The 21,135-nt window shown below is 37.7% G+C and overlaps 1 protein-coding gene across 1 annotated transcript in view; it reads left to right on the top strand.

Annotated features, from left to right (window-relative positions):
• The window catches only part of TMEFF2 (transmembrane protein with EGF like and two follistatin like domains 2), a 271,758-nt gene extending 251,104 nt beyond the window's left edge, over window positions 1–20,654 (top strand). The window contains exons 8-10 of the mRNA XM_070458470.1: window positions 15,574–15,697; window positions 17,255–17,413; window positions 20,325–20,654. Coding sequence (XP_070314571.1) covers window positions 15,574–15,697; window positions 17,255–17,413; window positions 20,325–20,421 — 380 coding nt within the window. The 3' untranslated portion in view covers window positions 20,422–20,654. The remainder of the gene's footprint in view (window positions 1–15,573; window positions 15,698–17,254; window positions 17,414–20,324) is intronic.
• Window positions 20,655–21,135: the final 481 nt, after the last annotated feature.

Raw genomic sequence — 21,135 nt, 5'->3', positions numbered from 1 at the left:
TGTTTAAAATGTCAAGCCAACTTTCAGAAATACTCATAGCACAATCAATTGCACTTGTTTCTTAAAATTATTTTATATTATCCTTGAACATTTAGAAGAGATGGTATACCTTCTAATGCTCTCAATGATAATCAATTATATTAATTTAGTCAGGTACCAACATATGGCAGTAGTCCAAATTTATAAATGACTCTAACTTTATACTGTAAATCTTCTGACTATCCTTTTTGGGCCATGAGATCATACAGGAGAAATGTGCAAACCCATCAACCTGTCAATTGCCTATACTTGCTCTTCGAAATCACTTATAGATCTCTTTCTTTTCTTTTATGGTTAGCAACACATTTTTGCCCTCCAGCCTTTTGTCTTTCAGTGAATAAGCCTGAAGTGCATAGCAAATATGGCTTTTACCTCTGCTTCTAATTCTGTCACACTGAATATATCATGCTACTGGGTGAACTAGAGTTCTTCACCAAATTGTACCTTACCTTGTTACTTAACGCAGGGACTGTCTGTGTCTGCACTGAAGTGCAGCTGGTTCTTTGATGCAACAACTAAGAGGGACTAATCTTTTGAAAGCCACCACACTAAGGTACAGGTGGCTTCCAAATATATTGCCTATGCCTGTCATACTAATTCATTTATTCATTCTGCTGGTTGAACACCCACTATTGCTACTTTTTGTTCCATACCCTTGAGCTGTTACAGTAAATAATATAGTCTCTGCTCCAGGAGAAATAATCTATTGCCAAGTTTTCTCATGTCTTGGATGGATAACAGGTGCGTAAACTCATAGATTCACCTTAGCTGTCAGGTGGCTGTGGTGGCTGGAGCGTCCAGGCTTGCTGTATCTTCCACTTGCCTAAACCAGATCTTATCCTTTTCTATGTGCGTGTTAATGTGAAAAATTTGGAGATGCTATGGTCTATTGCAATGTTTGTCAGAATGGAGTCTGATGGAATAGTCCCACAGAATGTTCCTAAATAGAAGATGGAAGCTTCCTAGGCAGATGAATTTAGGATCACTCCATGCTATGTGTCCTTTCTAGGCATCTCACAATGCAGTTTAGCCTTTGAGACACTCAGAAAACAAGCCATAAAGAAATACATATAACTGTGTTTAATCCACTCTTTCCCAAACTTCTTTGACTATAGAACTCCTTTTTCCATGAAGCCTGCTCCAGAAGTAGCACTGTGTCAACAGAACTCCCCTTGGGAAACACTGGTCTGGAGTTGTGCTCATTGTCTTTAAAGCCTGTAATTTAGAAGCAAGGGTGACTGTCTTGTCCAGCCCAAGAACCTAGAGAGATTTCCCTCCCCGGCTGCCCCATTCTGTGCTGTCAACACCCGCTGTTTGTTGCAGCATCACCTCTCTCCGTTTTCATAGAGCCACAAATGGCGACATTGCGTCCATTTATTCTTCTTTCCTGCTCCCGTTGTTTCTCTTATAATTGTATCTTTTCTACAGATGAGCTGAATGTCTAACAATATCACCAGTTGTCCAAAGCTTCTTTATTCCTATTTGGAAATCGAACCAATCACAATTCTTTATATAATCCATACCTTTTCTTGGCTGTGGCTATTTGTTTCTCTATCCAAGAGAATGCTTCATTTGCTTTCACACAGGGAATTAATTCTTGTGCTATTCTGTTAGCTGCTAACAGAGCCATTAAGGAAACCTAGAGATTTGTGAGAGTTGGTCTCAGGATACCTAGGAATTGACAACATTTAGAAGTCTCTCACAGATGCTGGCATTTGTTGCAGACACACCGCCTATTCTTTGAGTGCTGTGTTCTCAAAAGAGGCAAAGACATTCTAAAATAAAATGAATTGGTAAGGCTGACTACCAAACTCAAGGAAAGCTTGATAGCTGAAGGCCCCTGATGACTCCTCATCACATCCAAGGCAGGTATGGACAGAGCAGCACTGGGAAAGACACGGCTCACACTCTCCCAGACATGGAGCAGCTGGCTGAGATCAGTCCTTCATGTGAAGGAGCCAAGACAGACTCGAGACCACAGAGGTGGTGCAGCCCCAGCGCCAGTGTAGCTATCAGGGGAAGCAAGCAGGACCCAGGGAGTGGGGAAACCTAGCATGAGCTGGTCAGAGACAGAAGGACGAGAAATGAGAAATGTCAGAAGTATTGTGATCTAAATCATCTGAACACCAGAATTTCCTGGGGTCCTTTTTTGAAAGACAAAATTCAGATCCTTCAGCTGGTGATTCTGATTCAGTCGATCAGGACCAACTGAACCCTGGAAATCTATTTTTGACAAGCAGTTAAGGTGTATCTGCATTAGAACAAGCAACATTACCCTTAAAAGAGGAATTTGAAGACACTAACCAACTCATTAAATTTTGTCATTTATGAGAAATTACAGTAGAATTGCGTTTATACAAAACTCACACACAAGTATACACACACTTCTGTGAGGGTATCAGAGTATCCAGGATATCTCCTAAGATGCTGTAACATGTCAATGCCAAGGTTCTATACCTATCAATGTTGTTCAGGTATATAGCATTGCATAAATATCCCCCACTGTGGTTGTCTACAGTTTTTAGGCTAGGCACTTTATTAATGTTTAGAATTAAACATTAAACTTCAATATTCCACTTAAATATTATATGACATTTCTAGCTATTTGAAGTGCTTGTCCCATAATTTTTAGAGCTTATTTATTTCTTTTTATTTTTCCAGAAGAGAAATTCAGTTATAAAGCTGTTTCCATAGAGAATTTTGCATTTATTCCTAGTATTTTCTGAAGTACTTCTGAGACTCTGCTCACAAAAGTCTGTTAAAGAATAAAAACGGTACCCTTTGTTCTTTAGTTTAAGAAACTATAAAAGCCCTCCAATTCTTTTCAGAGGGCTCTTGTAGAAAACCAAGCTGATCGCTAGCCATATTCATAACAATATCATTAAGTTTATCTGTACTTATAGTTTTGGTGTTTACCACCTATTATTTTTAAGTATGAGAATAAATGCATGGTCATATTCAGAAAAAGGCAACTAGGGAAAATGTTTTATTAATATATAATCTTAGTTCTTATTCTGAAATACAGTTGCCTGTGTTGTGTTTTGTTTTTAAAATGTTTTCTTTTTTGTTATCCTGAAAAGGTTCAACCATTATTTCTCACTTCTGGATAATACTGTACATAACAGTGTGAATGATCAGATTGTTGTTGTTCAGTTGCTAAGTCCATGTCTGACTCTGCAATTCCATGGCCTGCAGCACACCAGGCTCTCCCATCCCCCACTCTCTCCCAGAGTTTGCTCAAATTCATGTTGATTAAGTGGATGATGCTATCTAAACATATCCTCTGCCACCCTCTTCTCCTTTTGCCTTCAGTCTTTCCCATCATCAGGGTCTTTTCCAGTGAGTCAGCTCTTCACATCAGGTGGCTAAAGTATTGGGGCTTCAGCTTTAGCATCAGTTCCTCCAAAGAATATTCAGGACTGATTTCCTTTAGGATTGACTGGTTTGATTTCCCTGCAGTCCAAGGGACTCTCAAGAGTCTTCTCCAGCACCACGATTAGAAAGCGCCAATTCTTTGGCACTCATCCTTCTTTATAGTCCAATGCTCACATGTATATAACTACTGGAAAAACCATAGCTTTGACTGTGGAGACCAGATTAGAATTTATGAATTCAGAATTGGCCAACATGGTTCCAGTGTGGTTTCTGAGGGAGTACACACATATGGATTCCATTTTTCTACCCATAAGAACTAGATTGTCCATATCCTTCAGTCATTACATGAAGGTGATTATAAATGCTTTGTTTAGAACCACACCTCCTTTGTTAACAGAGGGAATGCTATTTTAAAAACCAGATGATATACTGATGCCTCCACTAGCCCTACCAGAAACTGTAGAAAGAAGGACCCTCATCCCTTTCTCCTGATCCATTTCTACAGGGTCTGTAGCCCTACTTCTTCAGACATTCTTTTCTAAGGTATTCCTCACTCGCCCCTCATTTTCTGATGCCATTCTCACCCTACAAAAAGTTGTTCCCATGTCACCATGTTAAGATTCTTTTTCTACTGATATAAATTCTGGATGTTTCTGGCAGGTTCTCTATGCTGGTAACTGTGGTAAGGGGATAACCTAGGGAAAAGGTAACTTAAAAAAGAATATATGTGTTCATCATCTTCCCTGTGCTATGGTCTGTGATAGGCATAAAGACTACAACAGTAAGATAAACAAGACAACAATACTTGCCTTTAAAAAGGAGTTTCTAAACGAATGCATCAGACAAGTAAAGGACAATGAAAATTTCATGTGAAAAGTACTAGGAGAGGAGAATGGTTTTAAGTAAGGGAGGCAGTGAGTCCAGAATGAGTGGGCAGGGGAGAAATTACAGAAGCTCCTCAGAAAATGTAATGTCAGTGATGAGACCTAAATGATGAGTAGGAGTTACGTAGATGGATGATAAAAGGGGGAAATGAATATTCCCAATAAAGGAAACTGCATATGGAAGGTCCCAGAGGGCAGAGAGAAAATTCATGTAATGAGTGTAGGAGGATGCAAGAGAATTACAAGGGGTGAGAGTGGAAAAGCTGGAACAGATTCTGAACAACCTTCTAAGTAATGTTAAAATTTAATTCATTGGAGGAATAACGAGAAATAACAAGAATTTTTTTTTCTTTTGGAGTTTTTAAGCAGGGTCATTATGCATCCATGTTTTTCTTCTAGAAGGATCACTCTGGCTCTAGTGTGGAAAACTGACCCAGAGAGGGCAAGACTGAAGACTAGCTGATAATGATGGTTTGATCTTAGAGAATAGCCACCAAAATGTAGGAAAATGAAGGAATCTGGTAGATAACATAAAAAGCAGAAACTATAGGACTTGGTGATTTACTCTGTTAGAATTTGAAAGTGAAACAGATTTCTGGTTTGTGTTAGTGAGTGGATGAATATGCCTTGCCTAAGAAATATTGGAAGGAGTGGGAGAAGCTGATGAGTTTGAGATGCCTGTGAGACATTTGGTACTTCAGTACATAGATATGATTTGAGATGCCTGTGAGACGTTTGGTACTTCAGTACATAGATATGAAACTCTATGAAAGTGTGATCATTTATTAAAAGGTGTTCTGAGCTGGTTAATCAGAATCTGGAAGTCAGAGGCATTGAGGTTTCAATAGAAGCCTTGAGTGAGTAAGAATGAGCTCCCTCTCTGAGAATGTTTAAAGTATAAAAAGAAAAGAACTTTAGAAAAACACCAATACTTTAATAATTAGTTGGAAACAAAGAGCCCTCAAAATAGGCTATGAAGAAACAACAACAACAACAACAAAAAAAGAAACAAGTGGTAGATGATATGGAAGCCCAGGGAAGAGAAGGCTTCAAAAAGATAGAAGTGGTCAGCTGTATGAAACTGCTGATTACTAAAAGATTGAAACAGTTGAGCTCCGAGAAGAATAGCTAAATTTTAGCAATAAAGATGTTGTTGGCTGACCTGGTTATAACAGATTCTCTGAAGGGATGACCAGAGAGTGTGGTGGGTTAAAGAGTGTGTGGGAGTTAGCTCAGGAAGTGAAGAATGGGAGCAGGGATAGCACTCTTAAGAAGTTCAGCAGTAAATGGGGGAAAGGAGACAAGAGGTCTACCAAGGGACATGGATTGAGAGAGGTTGGTGAATTTTTATCTTAAGATGGAAGGTACTTGAAAATATTTAAATACTGATGGCTGGGAGCAAAGAGTAAAGAAAGTTAAAGATACTGGAGAGAAAGGAAATAATTGATGGAGAGAACACTTGAGGGGGATGGAGGGGTTGGGATGCATGATAGGTTGTCCCTCAATAAGAAATCTCTCCCAAGGTAGAAGGAAGAAAAAGAAAAGATTGCTTTTCAAAGCATCAGTGGGATCGAGGTGAGGTAAAGTGTCAGGAGTTATAAAAAGTAAACAGTAAATGAGATACGGAAGCCAGATGTTGTCCTGTATTTTAATAAGTTCTTAAATGCATAGTCTGCATGCTATACTGGAAAGAGCCCTAGTTTTGATGCCAATTCTGCTTATCAATTGTATAAATTTCTGAGACAAGTAATGAAGCTTATTTGACCTTCAATTTCATCATCTATATAAAATGAGATTTTTATAAATCCACTTTGAAGGGCCATATTAAGGAATATATTTTTGTCATGTTAAGTATTAACACAATGCTAGGCATGTTGTAGTTTCTCCAGGAATTGTAGATATACTTATCATCCTGTCTTGGGAATCTGTTTTCTTGGCTGTGTTTAGAAAACAACAAGCAAAATCATCTGGAAACAACCAATAGATATATATTACACATAGTACATAGCACAGTGCCAGACACATAGTAGGTATTTAAGAAATATTGATATAATACATTACCAATTTTTTGGTTCTTATCTACGTTATCAAAATCCTTACAATTTTCTGCTATTTCAGTGAAAGCTCCAGTATAAATCCTCCTCATTCTCTGTTGGCTAATAATTTCAGAGTCACACAGGAAAACAAAGGTGTCACCTGAGAAGGTTTATCTCAACTATTCATCCATTTGCTGCATATGCAGCCCATAAAGGAAAAAAAGAGCTTGACTCACTTAGCCCAGAAGGCAAACGTGGACAGGATCTGAGCCCTCTGTTACTGGTGGTGTCATTTTCAACATTGTCACCCAAGAAGCTCATGAAGAAAGGACACCCAGATTAGCCACTGAGCCAAGTTTGGCCAGAAATGCTTAGGTTTAGTTCAAGACAAAAGAAAAGGGGGAGGAGAGTATCCTTGGCATAAAATAGCTTCCCAGGATTCTTTCTTTCTCTGAGGTTCACAGTAAACTGTCTTGGAAGAGAACAGCGTTGCTCCAGCAAGAGCCCAGTAAGGAGAGCCGAAACAGACTGCCCCAGATAAGCTTAAGGCAACTCCAGCTCTGGACTCCTGAGAGACTAATGAACCACAGATCCCTGCCTCTTCCTAAGGCCTGATGTTTATGAAGTGTTGTCGAAGACATTGGAAGCTCCATATATTTTTAAAAGGTCTTCAAGCTTAATCCTCTAAACCTATAGGAGTTACCCACTTGCTGAGCGTTAATAGGCTTTTGACTGAATGGTGAAGTTTGTTAAAGGGCCATTACAGGCAGAGTGCAGTTCCCCCAGTACTTCACTTCAGTTCTTCACTCTCTGGAGGGCTCTGCCATCTGAAGCCACGCAGGGCGATTTTAAGGCAAGACAGAGAAAAGGCTAAAGATCTGTTTATTTTTCTCTCGATAACAAACAACTTTTATTTTTCCTTTTTATCTCAGAGGTCGAGAATTTCTGGCTAGACACAAGTATGAAACGTGATGTCAAATTCTTAAATGTGTTAATACTGTATTTGGATGTCATAAGTTAAAATGATATATACAAGTTTCTTTCCCAAGATTTTATAGATTTCTCAGCTTTTATCCATATAAATACATTACCAGTAGAAACTGATATAATACAAGCACATGAAAATAATCATCCAGTATTGTTCCATTTCATTCACTCCAGTCCCCAAATTACTATGTCTATTTCAGACACTGATACTTTTTCCAATTTAAATTCAAGCAATTCTTGAATAATGCCATTAAGGGTCTTGCCTGAGAATCTAGTAACATGAAACTTAGTTTTCTTCCATTTTCATTTTATGTCCAATAAGAATTTTTATATATCCAAGTGATGATGTAGATAATCACATTTCACATTTTATATTAGTGCCTGATCAACAGTACAATCAGAAAGAATTTCTCTGCATCCCCATCCATCCTGCTCCCAACTCATATTTTTGCTTCATTAGCATACTTTAGGATCAAAATATTTCCAATTACTCTTCTGAAAAAATAGGATAATATTCAACTTGCAGAAGAAATGTAGCACTTGAAAGACGTGATCTCTGTTTTGAGGTTATTTTTTCTAAATCTTTAACAGATGAAATAAATGATAATACTGTTATTCCTAGACTGGGCCTCTGCTCTTGACAAAACTTTAGAATTGATTGTGTCCTTACATGCCTCCATGTCCCTTGTGCTAAGCTGTCACTTTTAGCGAGCATTCTCATTTGACTGTCCTAGAGGCTTAAAAAAGGAGAGACTCTTCTCATCTACTCATCTGTGCCTTGAAGAAACTATGACAGCAGGTGAGGCTATTATAGAATTTGTTAAGTTGCAAGAAATCAGATTGCATTACATTCAGAATCCGTTCAATTGGAATGCTTTTCTGGTCTTTAAAAAAGTTCGATTGCAATTCAAGCTAGATATGAGGTTTTCCTGCCACCTCATATGTTTATACCTGATAAGATAAGGACAGACAATCATAAGAATTGTATATCTTCTTTGAAACCAACTCTAATCAACAAGGGGACCATCATGCCTTTACTTCTAAATTCATAATTTGTTTCCTGTCCTAGGCACAATATAAATATAATGGGAAAAAAAGATAATTTTTATTTTTCCAGTTGATTAAACAAAACTATTTTTAAACTTCTTTAGCAATAGGGCAGTAAGCAAGAGAAGAATAAAATCAAATAATCACAACAGGTGTGTAGGTATAGGACTATCTCAGTTGCTAGGGTTTCCTTGTACTGTTATAAATATGAAAAATAAAAGTATTAAATAAAGACACCCAAAATGGAAATTTCATTTTTCTGGAAAAATGCGGCACATTTTGTATACCCACAGGAAAAGAGACTTGAGAAGATAATACACATTGTACAATTCATATGCATCCATTTGTCAAGATAATTCATGACGTTAAAAACTGAAGTAAGATCCACAGCATTTTGTTCCCCACAAGGAAGACAATATGTGGTGAAGATCATTTTATGCTAGAATGTCTGAATTATAGACATAGTAAATACTTAAGATATTTTCAGTTCAGTTCAGTCACTCAGTCGTGTCCAACTCTGGGACCTCATGAATAGCAGCACGCCAGGTCTCCCTGTCCATCACCAACTCCCAGAGTCCACCCAAACCCATGTCCATCGAGTTGGTGATGCCATCCAGCCATCTCATCCTCTGTTGTCCCCTTCTCCTTCTGTCCCCAACCCCTCCCAGGATCAGGGTCTTTTCCAATGAGTCAACTCTTTGCATGAGGTGGCCAAAGTATTGGAGTTTCACCTTCAGCATCAGTCCTTCCAATGAACACCCAGGACTGATCTCCTTTAGGATGGACTGGTTGGATGTCCTTGCAGTCCAAGGGACTCTCAAGAGTCTTCTCTAACACCACAGTTCAAGAGCATCAATTCTTCAGCGCTCAGCTTTCTTCACCATCCAACTCTCACATCCATACATGACCACTGGAAAAACCATAGCCTTGACTAGATGGACCTTTGTTGGTAAAGCAATGTCTCTGCTTTTTAATATGCTGTCTAGGTTGGTCATAACTTTCCTTCCAAGGAGTAAGTGTCTTTTAATTTCATGGCTGCAATCACCATCTGCAGTGATTTTGGAGCCCCCAAAAATAAAGTGTGACACTGTTTCCACTGTTTCCCCATCTATTTCCCATGAAGTGATGGGACCAGATGCCATGATCTTAGTTTTCTGAATGTTGATCTTTAAGCCAACTTTTTCACTCTCCTCCTTCACTTTCATCAAGAGGTTTTTTTAGCTCCTCTTCACTTTCTGACATAAGGGTGGTATCATCTGCATATCTGAAGTTATTGATACTTCTCCTGGTAATCTTGATTCCAGCTTGTGCTTCTTCCAGCCCAGCATTTCTCATGATGTACTCTGCATATAAGTTAAATAAGATATTTTACACCCTTTAAAATAGTAAGATGTCCCCATAATTTAAGCAAAGTGATTTTCTTATCTAAATAATGTCATTATTTCTCTACTTCCTTTTCCTAGGATATCAAAAGTAATATTTTTCAAGAAATATTAATATTAGTAATTTATTGCAAGTAAATATTCATATTACAAATAAATATTACTCTTAAAAATCAAAGAACCTAGAGGTCTGAAACAATCCAATCTACCGTTAACACTCTATAGTATCTGAGAAATAGTAACACATCTGAAAAATGTTCAAACTCACCACTTCACTCTTTAACTCATTTCCCCTATTGAACAGATCTGGTTGCTTGAAAATGTGCAGTGGAAATCTCCCTCTCTAAAGCATCCTCTAAATTCTGATGATATCTCTAGGATTTTTCCAACTTACTTTAAAAGCCTTACACAGAATCAGACTCCCCCTGGGGAATTGAGAGCCTAAAAACTTTGTAGACATATTCTAAAGAAAGTCCTGAGGCTTCCCTGGTGGTTCAGTGGTAAAGAATCCTCCTGCCAATGCAAGAGACATGGGTTCGATCCCTGTCCAGGGAGATCCCACATGCCTTGGAGCACAAAGCCAGTGCGCCACAACTACTGAGCCTGTGTTCTGGAACCTGGGAACCGCAAGTACTGAAAGCTTGCACACCTAGAACCAGTGTTCTGAAACAAGAGAAAGCACTGCAATGAGAAGCCTGCACGCTGCAACTGGGGAGTAGCCCCTACTCACAACTAGAGAAATGCCTGTGCAGCAACCAAGACCTAGCACAGCCAAAAATAAATTTTAAAAATTATATATTTTTTAAAAGTCCTGATTAAAGCAAAATAGGAATATCTCCAGACAAATATCATCTTACCAGCCCCCAAAGTCCTCCCAGACTGTGATGCACCGTGGATAGGGTCTGGTCCTTTAGCCTCTAGGTGCAGAAATTTGACCTTACAAACCCTCAGAATTCAGTAGGCTGAAGAAAGGTGACTTGTGCCTCTAACATGTATGGAAGCGCAGAACCAATCAGTTCACTCCAATGAAATATATAACTGTCAAGTGGATAAGATGGCCAGGTGGTAGTGTCAAAGTCGTTCCCAATGTGTAGGCTGCATAAATGTCCAGTTATTTTAAGACTATTTAGGAAGCAGAACATCAAAACAAGAGAACTCGGTTGTTGACTACGTGAATATGTCCTAGCATCAGACACTAACAGTCTAGTGCAGCCGTATCTGCAGCTGGGGACTGGGTTTACTAGCTAAAGTTGGCTTCCCAGGGCCCAGAAGCCTGAGAGCACTGGAACAGGTGACACAACATGACATTCAGATGCTTCTTTTGCCAAGCTCTAGCCCTTATCCTAAGGGAATCCTCCTTCCTTCAGACATTGGGATAGTTTTAGTTGAATTTTACAGTCACATTTCTGCTTAGTAGATCATGTCCTGCTTTGACAGATTAATTCCTGAATGCCATCTTGTTTCTAACTCTGGGGGAAGAAAGTGGGGGTAATGAAAAACACATCCACACACACCCTACTCTGGGCTGCACTGATTTAAGTCTCTGAATTGCTATGCCTGGCTCTGTCCACTTTCTGTCCACTTATCTTACTAGACTTGTGATTAAAGCCAGGTTTTGCCATTCACCATTTCTTCTGTCTCTTCAGCTTGCTGTGTCTCTTCCCTGAAAGCACCAGGACAGAAACTATACATGTAGCTGTGTTTTAAAGCAGACTACTTCTATAGCTCTTGACTGGCTGCAAGTAACTCAGATTATACCAGAAACTGTTCCTTTAAGAAGTCAGGATCTCATTCAGAACAAACCATTTGTAAACATTTAAAACAGGAAACTGGACAAAGATTTTAAACAAAGATATGGAAAGTTTCTAGCATCATCACTCGCTCTCTTAGAAGAAGGTGCACAATCCTCACATTAAATCTCTTTTTAAATGGAGAAAAGTTGATACGTAAATCATCAACCACTGGAGAAAACATACAGACTTCCAAAGTATCATTTTTCTATGATTTAAAATCTTTAAATGCTTTGTTATTGCTTCAGTGCCTATGCATAAACATCAGGATCACAAATACCCACTACGGTTCATACACACATTTGGTTTGTATATTAGATTTCTGCGCTTCTACCCTTCTTAATACACTCAAATCTCATTTCTGAAACATGTCTATTGCATTACTAGAAGTGGTTATATATTCAGGTTTTCAATCAACTGGTTTGCTTGTTTGGGTTGACTATAAATTTGTTGACATATATTGATGATTCCTCATTTTCTTGCCCAGGGATCATTTCTTCTACTCATTTATTTTCAATCTAACTTTCTTATTTGACAGTATCCTATGAGCAGCATAACAGAGCACTCCAAGCTCATAAGGAATGATGTAAACTAATTAGCAGATTTTATGATGGAGACTATTGCCCTCCCACTTGATCATCCTGTCTAGATAATGAACTTTGTGAAAACATCCAGCTCTTACTACAGTAAGGCAACAATACCACTCAGATAAGCTCTCATTTTGCCCTTAAACTTCAGTTCCTAATTGTGGACATGGTACAAATTCAGAAAAAACAAAAAACAGTATGGGGTGAGGGACAGAGTTAAAAATAAAATAGCCTTAAAAATGGATCTGAGTTAATCTGAAAGAGACACATGCACCCCAATGTTCATCGCAGCACTGTTTATAATAGCCAGGACATGGAAGCAACCTAGATGCCCATTCAGCAGACGAATGGATAAGGAAGCTGTGGTACATATACACCATGGAATATTACTCAGCCATTAAAAAGAATTCATTTGAATCAGTTCTAATGAGATGGATGAAACTGGAGCCAATTATACAGAGTGAAGTTAAGCCAGAAAGATAAAGACCATTACAGTATACTAACACATATATATGGAATTTAGAAAGATGGTAATGATAACCCTATATGCAAAACAGAAAAAGACACAGATGTATAGAACAGACTTTTGGACTCTGTGGGAGAAGGCGAGGGTGGGATGTTTCGAGAGAACAGCATCGAAACATGTATAATATCTAAGGTGAAACAGATCACCGGCCCAGGTTGGATGCATGAGACAAGTGCTCGGGCCTGGTGCACTAGGAAGACCCAGAGGGATCAGGTAGAGAGGGAGGTGGGAGGGGGGATCGGGATGGGGAATACATGTAAATCCATGGCTAATTCATTTCAATGTATGACAAAAACCACTGCAATACTGTAAAGTAATTAGCCTCTAACTAATAAAAATAAATGAAAAAATAAAAAAATTTTAAAAATAAATAAATAAATAAAAATGGATCTGAGTTAAGAAAAGCTTGATCTTCTTTTCTTCATCTCTACTTTTGCAACTGACGGAAAAATAAAATAGCCCTAATAAGATGTGTTTGAAAAAGACTACCACTGAAATCACAGTATATACGTGGATTGTAGGGAAGTTACAGAAAATTCCCCGACATGCAGGTGTGCAGAAGCACTGAAGAGTTACTAACGAACACTAAATAGAAGGTTGAATAGTTTGTTCTGGGGAGAAGATCCAGAAATAAGAGTGGAAATCAGTGCTGGTTCATTACATCAGCACTGAGGCTGGCAAACCCCACTGCTCAAGTCATCTTTCAGCAGCAGGTGTGCAGTTTGTCCACTTTGGCTTATTGCCTTCTGACCAAGGCACAGGATGAGTCCAGTCTTCATGGCTTCATGAATGACCACAAGCCCTCTCAAGGTGTATCCAAATTCTGCAGTCATCCTGCTTCCATTTTGGTCACATACTCCCATATTGGAAATCTGACTCCACACTATCCATTTCAGTTTGGGTGTTGTTTGCTTCCTGCAGGCACTATTTGTTACCAAAAACACCATAGTGACTTGGAAGAATGGAAGAAACCAGAAGAGAAAGTTCTATATATTTGTCTTTTCTATGAAAATGGTTCTTGCAGTTTAATAGTAATTATCAAAGTAGAAATATTACAAAGCAAACAAAAGATCACCTAAATAGGTAAAGAGACACAGATGTAAAACAAAGGAATGGTTGAAATGCCATTGCCAGTCTCTTCAGCATCCTTATGATTAGTCCTTTATTCTTTGGGTATGCAATTTGAAATATTACCCTCATACCTCTGTGCACAAATATCCCTATACAAGAAAGCACGTAACATATTTAACAATTTACTTCAAATTTTAATATTTTTCAGATGACAACCTAGGTATTGAAATTTAAAGGTTTTTATAGCTCTGCTTAAACATAAATAATACATTTGCCTACTTCAATAATACTGAAGGAACATTTTTTCTCATGATGAATATAGTAATCATCTATGATGGACAGTAAGGGGCCTCCCCGGTGGCTCGGCAGTAAAGAATCTGCCTGCAGCACAGGAGCCGCAGGAGCCCCAGGTTCGATCCCCGGGTTGGGAAGATTCCCTGGAGGACGGCACAGCAACCCACTCCAGTGTTCTTGCCTAAAGAATCCCATGGACAGGGGAGCCTGGCAGGTTCATGGAGTCACAGAGTCAGACTCGACTGAAGCGACCTGGCATGCACACATGATGGACAGTAAAAAATTATAAGAATGCACTATAATAAAAGAAAAGCTATACCCCTGTATAGAAATTGTAGGAGATAATCTGTTTCATAAAAATAGTAATTTATTCTCAATCTTCCATCGCTGGAAAAAAAACCATACTGCTGACCAATTACTGTGGTCCTGAAAAGCATTATTATTTTTATACTTTGGAGGCCATGCAACATGGCATGTGGGATCTTAGCTCCCTGAACAGGGATCAAACCTGTGCCCCTTGCATTGGAAGCTTGGAGTCTTAACCACTGGACCTCCAGGGAAATGAAAAGTCAAGAGACTTACATTTCTCATACTTTAGGCAAGAATCTTAAAGTATATCAGGTCTCAGATTATAGAAGAAACTCAAAAAAGGCAAAACTTTACATTATAAAATGAACATGTAAAGAATCAAAAGACTGCTTAGAGATAGTATTACAAACGGGAAGCAAATGTATTTAAACTAACAAAGGTCAGGAAAAATATTTACTATCTTTATAGAAACATGAGAAAACAAGACTTAATGACAGAGGAAAGGGTTCATTTTAGAACAGAAGTTTTTTCTTTATCATAAGTTTAAGTTTCACATGACATTGTAAACATAGGCCAAATATTATGAATTAGAATATACTCACAGCATTTAGAAATACTGTGTTAGGATCTATATAAGTGATTCTGAAATAACATTTGCTCTTTCAATAGCATTATTTAGGCAATAAGAAAATGTGCGGGTGCTAGGAAAATTCATGTTCACTGTAGATGAAAAAAGCCTGAAAGAATACATTTGTTGAAATTTGCATTTGGTTTGGAAAACTTCTGTTTAACAATTGAACACGGCCATATTTTAACTTTTAAGCTCCCACATGGAGAGAGTGTCAAGGCACTGCAGCAATTTACTTTTAGGGACATTATGCGGGGTTTTGAAATTCACAAAATAGGATATTTCTTCCTGAATTATTTTATGATCAATGTACTGTCTCTACACAAGGAAAGTTAAAGCTGTCTGACAACTCATAGAAACATTACTGGCTCTTAAAGATGTAGGAAATTACATAAAAGCATGAAAAGCACTGGGTAATTTTGCAGTTTCATCTCGAAACACAATTGAAAGACATCTGTCTTTCAGTTCTTTCTCTGTCTTTCTTCTGAAATATGGCCTTTTAATTCTTGCCCTTTTAAATATTTTTGCCTACTGTAGCTTTGCTTCTTAATATCCTGGTTGATCTTACCGGGCTAAGAAAGTATTTACAGGGGATGTTGCTTTTATCTGTATTCACAGAGAATGCTAACAAATTAGAAGAAAGTGCCAGAGAACACCACATCCCTTGCCCAGAACACTACAACGGCTTCTGCATGCATGGGAAGTGTGAACATTCCATCAATATGCAGGAGCCATCCTGCAGGTAAGGATTTCACCCTTTAACTTTTAAATGCATAAAGTAAAAATGTAGAAACTAAATTCTGGATGGTATCTGCCTGAGTGGGTGATCAGCAGCCACTCTTTTTTCTGCCTCTCCTACACACACACACACACACACAAGAAAACAATATCTGTGTACCTTCCATACCCAAGTACTATGTAACACATCATTATATACACTCTGCTGGTAGAATTTGAAATTGTACCTTGGGCATTACAAGTTCCTTAAAGTCACGGCTTCCTCTGGTTCATTCACCACTCTTTCCCATGGATGCAAGGCAGTGCTTGGCACAGATTAGAGACTTGACAAATATTTCTCAAATGACTGGATGAGGCCTCACTCTAAGTCAGATAACATGGTTGCTTTGGGTAGGTCATCTTTTCCAAACTAACAGCACATACAAGTGGCAAATGGTGAAACAGGTTGCATATTGCTATACAGGGAAAGGAGTGTCTCTCTCTTTTTCTCTTCCCTCCCTTCTCCCCCTCCCCTTTTCATCTCTTTCCCCTCCTTCATTTTCTTCATCTTATCCTTCTGTCTTCCTTCCTTCCTCTCTCTCTCTTTTTCTCAAGATCTATCTTCCTTTCATATTTTCCTTCACTGAGCACATGAGCACCTGCCTTCCAGCAGAGTCGGGCCGACTGAGGAGCTGCTCTCACTATTCTGTCATTCTCAGCAGAGCTCTCATCATTAAATCCTCCTGATGCAGAAACCACAGGTCCTAGGATACAGTTATGAGACATTCAAAGTGAGGTACTAAAATAGTTGCACAAAGTCAATGACAAGTTGATCCCCACTAGTGTTATTCTCATGTGAGCTGTTTCCTCATTTCATGGTCAACTGCTGATTCTAACACATCTACCTGAGCTTTCTGATGAGGGCTGATTGACAGAGAGGCAGTCTTCATTCTCAGATGACTACACATGGGCTTGTTTTGCTAAACCTTGTTGCCTACATTGTAATTACCTTTTTACTACTGAAATTCAACTCTCTAACATAAGCAGACAACTTTATGACCAGTAAATTAAAGAAATCAGTCTTGCTGTACCTCTGGCCCTAAGATATCTTTTAACACATTCTAACTATTCAATAGAGAATGCTTTATCCAAAAAATAAATAAATAGCATTATTTTTTATACTCATGTCATCAGGAACAAGCCTTTTCCCAAGTAATTATGTTGACTTAGGTTAATTAAAGAGCAAGTTAAATAAAATGTAAAGCTCACCTGAAAAAAAATAGAACAGTTATTCCTGGGCTTCTATCATCTCCCTATACTATCACTATCATCTACCAACCCTCCTATCTTCAATCTCTATTATTATAAGTATAAAAAGAAACCACGTATCTTTGAAATAAAAAACACAAAGATATCTTATTGAAAATAAGTATTTGAGAAACAAATCTACAAAGTACTATTTTTTAAAGGCAGGAAAAGGAAACAAAAGGCCCTAATTTCAAAATGAAGAGAAATGGCCATAGGCCAACTATAAAAATGAGTACTGCGGCTTTAGGTAACTGGACGCTATCATTTGTTCCAGGTGTGATGCTGGTTATACTGGACAACACTGTGAAAAAAAGGATTACAGTGTACTGTATGTTGTTCCTGGCCCTGTCAGATTTCAGTACGTCTTAATCGCAGCTGTGATTGGAACGATTCAGATTGCCGTCATCTGTGTGGTAGTTCTTTGCATCACAAGGTCAGTAACTACACTCAATGGTCACCCACATAAAGGGATACATCATTCCTCCTTGTCTGAGTCAAATCACTCTAATTACAGGTCCCTTCATGGACTCCACAACCATCCATTCTCTAGAGTCCTATTTCTTCATCATAACATTTAAATAGCCAAATGGAAAGACAATGACTTTCCCGCTGGAGTAGTACAAATTTTTTCCTTATTTTTGCATTTTGATGAGGATTATTTATTTTCTAAGAAAAGACCTTTTCTTTCCTCTTCTAATGTGTAATGCCAGTCTTTGTTTAAATATGCTCTTCACTTCTAACTATAAAGTCAGTCTTCATTCAAACTACTAACAGACTGTTTAAATGACCAGCATTTCCTTACTCACGCTTCCTAGTGGCTCAGAAGGTAAAGAATCGACCTGTAATGCAGAAGACCCAGGTTCAATCCATGGGTTGGGAAGATCTCAGCATGCCAAATAAGATCAGAATAGATTTTATAGAAGACCCAGGAAAATATTAAATTATAGCTCTCACTTATAGCACTTATATTTCTAAGTATAACTCTCAGGTATAACCATTTTTAACTTATTTGATATAAACAACAAATTCATGTTTATCTTAACTTAGCAAAATAACTTTAATCACAAAATTCAAAGAAAATAATTATGGTGAGAATGATCATGTTGTAGTACATGAAAACGTGGAAACACACAGCAAATTTCACAAGAAGCTTTCATATCAAACCCCAGAACAATCCAAACAGTAATTATTTCCTGGAGAGTTGGGTTGAGAGCAATACAGAGATCTCATCCAGTTTCAACAGAAAAAAAGAATAATTACTAATCTCTGACAATGGGCTTGGAGTAGAGGACAGAGCCCGGGTAAGTGCTTAACTTCATTAGCGTGTAAATTCATGGTAACCAAGAAATAAATTCCAGACCAAATGCATATTATTTATATCCTGGTCTAACCAGAAATGTTATTGAAGATATTCTGTTCTGATCTGATTTCACTCTGCTCAAGAGAAGAGTTCCAAGGAAGTTTTTCAAGGTTTCTGCCAAATTCACAAGGCATTTAGACTTTCAATCGTTTGTGCAGCTCTACAGTAAATCAAAATGTTTCCCAAAAAATTATTTTCAGAAGACAAGAAAATAAAAGTATCATATCTGTAGAAAATAAAAGTCCTAATATATCTCAGTATCTGTATTGTGCTATCTTCTTTGAGGACAAGTGTGGCATTTGCTCTTGAAAAAAGACAAAATGTGGTTCATAAATCCTTCCCTGGCCTAGAGGCTTAAGGGAAGATCATCAACGGGAGCTGTGTGCTGCTCGAAGCCAAGTTGAGTTCATCAACTCGACTCTCATGTTTAGATGCCAAGTGAGTCAATGGATTACATTAAAATAGATTCTGGGGAGTGTAAAAATAACCTAAATCAAAAACACTAAGTGTAAAAGAAAAGATAGAAAAGCATCTAAAACACAGGAAGTTGTGCCATATTACTCCAAGGGTCTTGAGCCTTCTAATATCTAAGCAATATCAGCATATGAAAAATGAAATTCATATGTAATAGATCTAATCTCATAATTTGATTTGCTACTTCATGTACTAACAAAAATGCAGAACTTTCAATGCTTGAGCAGATGTTTAAAAGTCTTATTAATCACAGTTTCATTTCCATACATAATAAAACCTGGGATACATAGGGTCCTTATCCCCCCAGAAATTGTGTGTCTCTATGTGTGTGTGTCTGTGTGTGTGTGTCATATATGTGTACACACACACACACAAATAAATATACATGTGAAAACTTTATGAAGAGGGAACAATTATCCCCATTTTCAAGATAGGCACTCAGGTATGAGAAGACAGCAAGCTGCTGAGTGTACACAGGTTAGCAACCAGGGCAGAAATGAAGTCTAGGTCGCCTAATATCAGAGCTTGTGCATTTCATCATCACTCATACTGCCCCTTCCACTGGTCATAATGTTTGTATTATGCTATTCAAGATAACCTAAATTGAGCCCCACAGTAGGCTGGCCACTTTTTTAGGCACACATCTGTTTTCACTTTCCATGTAAAAACAAAATCTGTCTTCTCTTTACTTTTGAGGAATGTGGCTTCCAGCTCCATGTTCATTTTGACAGATCTGCTTCCCTCTCCAAATCATATATATATACATATATACACTATATACATTTATTCATATATGAACATATATATGAATATGTATTTTCTGATACTCTATAGGCTATTATAATAGGATTTTATATGAACTCTATATTATTATTTTTATTTGTATCATCAAAGCATTGCTTTATCATAAAAGATCAGAGCTCTTTAAATAATTTGAGTATTAGCCTTGTATAGAAGCTAAATAATCAGTACCAATTTATGTCTCTAGCTTATAGTATTCATATACAAAAATGATATTAGGTTGAACCAAAACAATACCCCTTTTCTTTACAGATCCTATATTAACAGTTGGCTCATTCTCTGGTTTGATAAAATTTAAACTTTTAGCATTGAAATATCAATATAACATTCACCCTTGGGATGTTTAAAATATAAAGTTGTTGAAGACTTTAACGTGAGATTAGATGGGCTCACACTTGCTTGATTGCATTGTGCTGAGTCATTCTTCTTGCCTTAATGAGTAAGCAGTCGCAGACTAGGTACATGTATTCCTCTTGAACTCCCATCTCTGATCTTCAGTTCTCCTTCATAGACACTTAAAGACAACTGCAAGGAGAAGCAAAAACAAAACCAAAAATCTCTTCCAAAGTAATTCCAGCTTCTGCTAATAAATTCTTACATCTGAAATATTTTAATGATTTGCTTAATCTACAACTTCACTCTGTTTTTGTGGGACTGGACTTCAGGTAATAGCACTGGACTAAGATTTGTAAACTTTCCAACCTTCTAGGAAATGCCCCAGAAGCAACAGAATTCACAGACAGAAGCAAAATACAGGGCACTACAGTTCAGACAACACAACAAGAGCGTCCACGAGGTTAATCTAAAGGGAGCATGTTGCACAGTGGCTGGACTACCGAAAGCTTGGACTACACAATACAGTATTATAGACAAAAGAATAAGACAAGAGATCTACACATGTTGCCTTGCATTTGTGGTAATCTACACCAATGAAAACATGTACTACAGCTATATTTGATTATGTATGGATATATTTGAAATAGTATACATTGTCTTGATGTTTTTTCTGTAATGTAAATAAACTATTTATATCACACAATATAGTTTTTTCTTTCCCATGTATTTGTTATATATAATAAATACTCAGTGATGAGAAAAAATTGGCATTCTTAAATTTGCAGTATCTCATAACTGTAAATATAATCAAGCTAGTACCTCTGTACAGGTATCAGTATTTTATCTTTCTCCACATCTTGAGACAAAGCATTAGTTTATACAGGACTCAGTGGCTAGGTTTTGAGTGATTCCAAGATCAAGGAAAATGATGGTTATTGGAAAAGAGAAAAAATACTTTATATCGAGTGAGGATAAAATATTTCAGATATTTGAATCATCTCTGTCTCATCAACTTTCTTCCCTGGTCTTCCATTTTCATCCCCAGAGCAGAAAAATCTCTGGCAAATAAATTAAAGAAGAAGGGGAGGAAAAGTGTTTTATAACTCATAAAGGAGAGAGAAAAAAGATATTGGTTTTTATTTGGGAAATACCTTAGACTCTTCCAGTTAAGTGCATATATATGA

This window comes from Odocoileus virginianus, chromosome 30 (genome assembly GCF_023699985.2).
Source record: "Odocoileus virginianus isolate 20LAN1187 ecotype Illinois chromosome 30, Ovbor_1.2, whole genome shotgun sequence".
NCBI classification, from domain to species: domain Eukaryota; kingdom Metazoa; phylum Chordata; class Mammalia; order Artiodactyla; family Cervidae; genus Odocoileus; species Odocoileus virginianus.
Note: the sequence above shows the minus strand (reverse complement) of the source record. Positions and strands in the feature narration are given on the sequence as shown.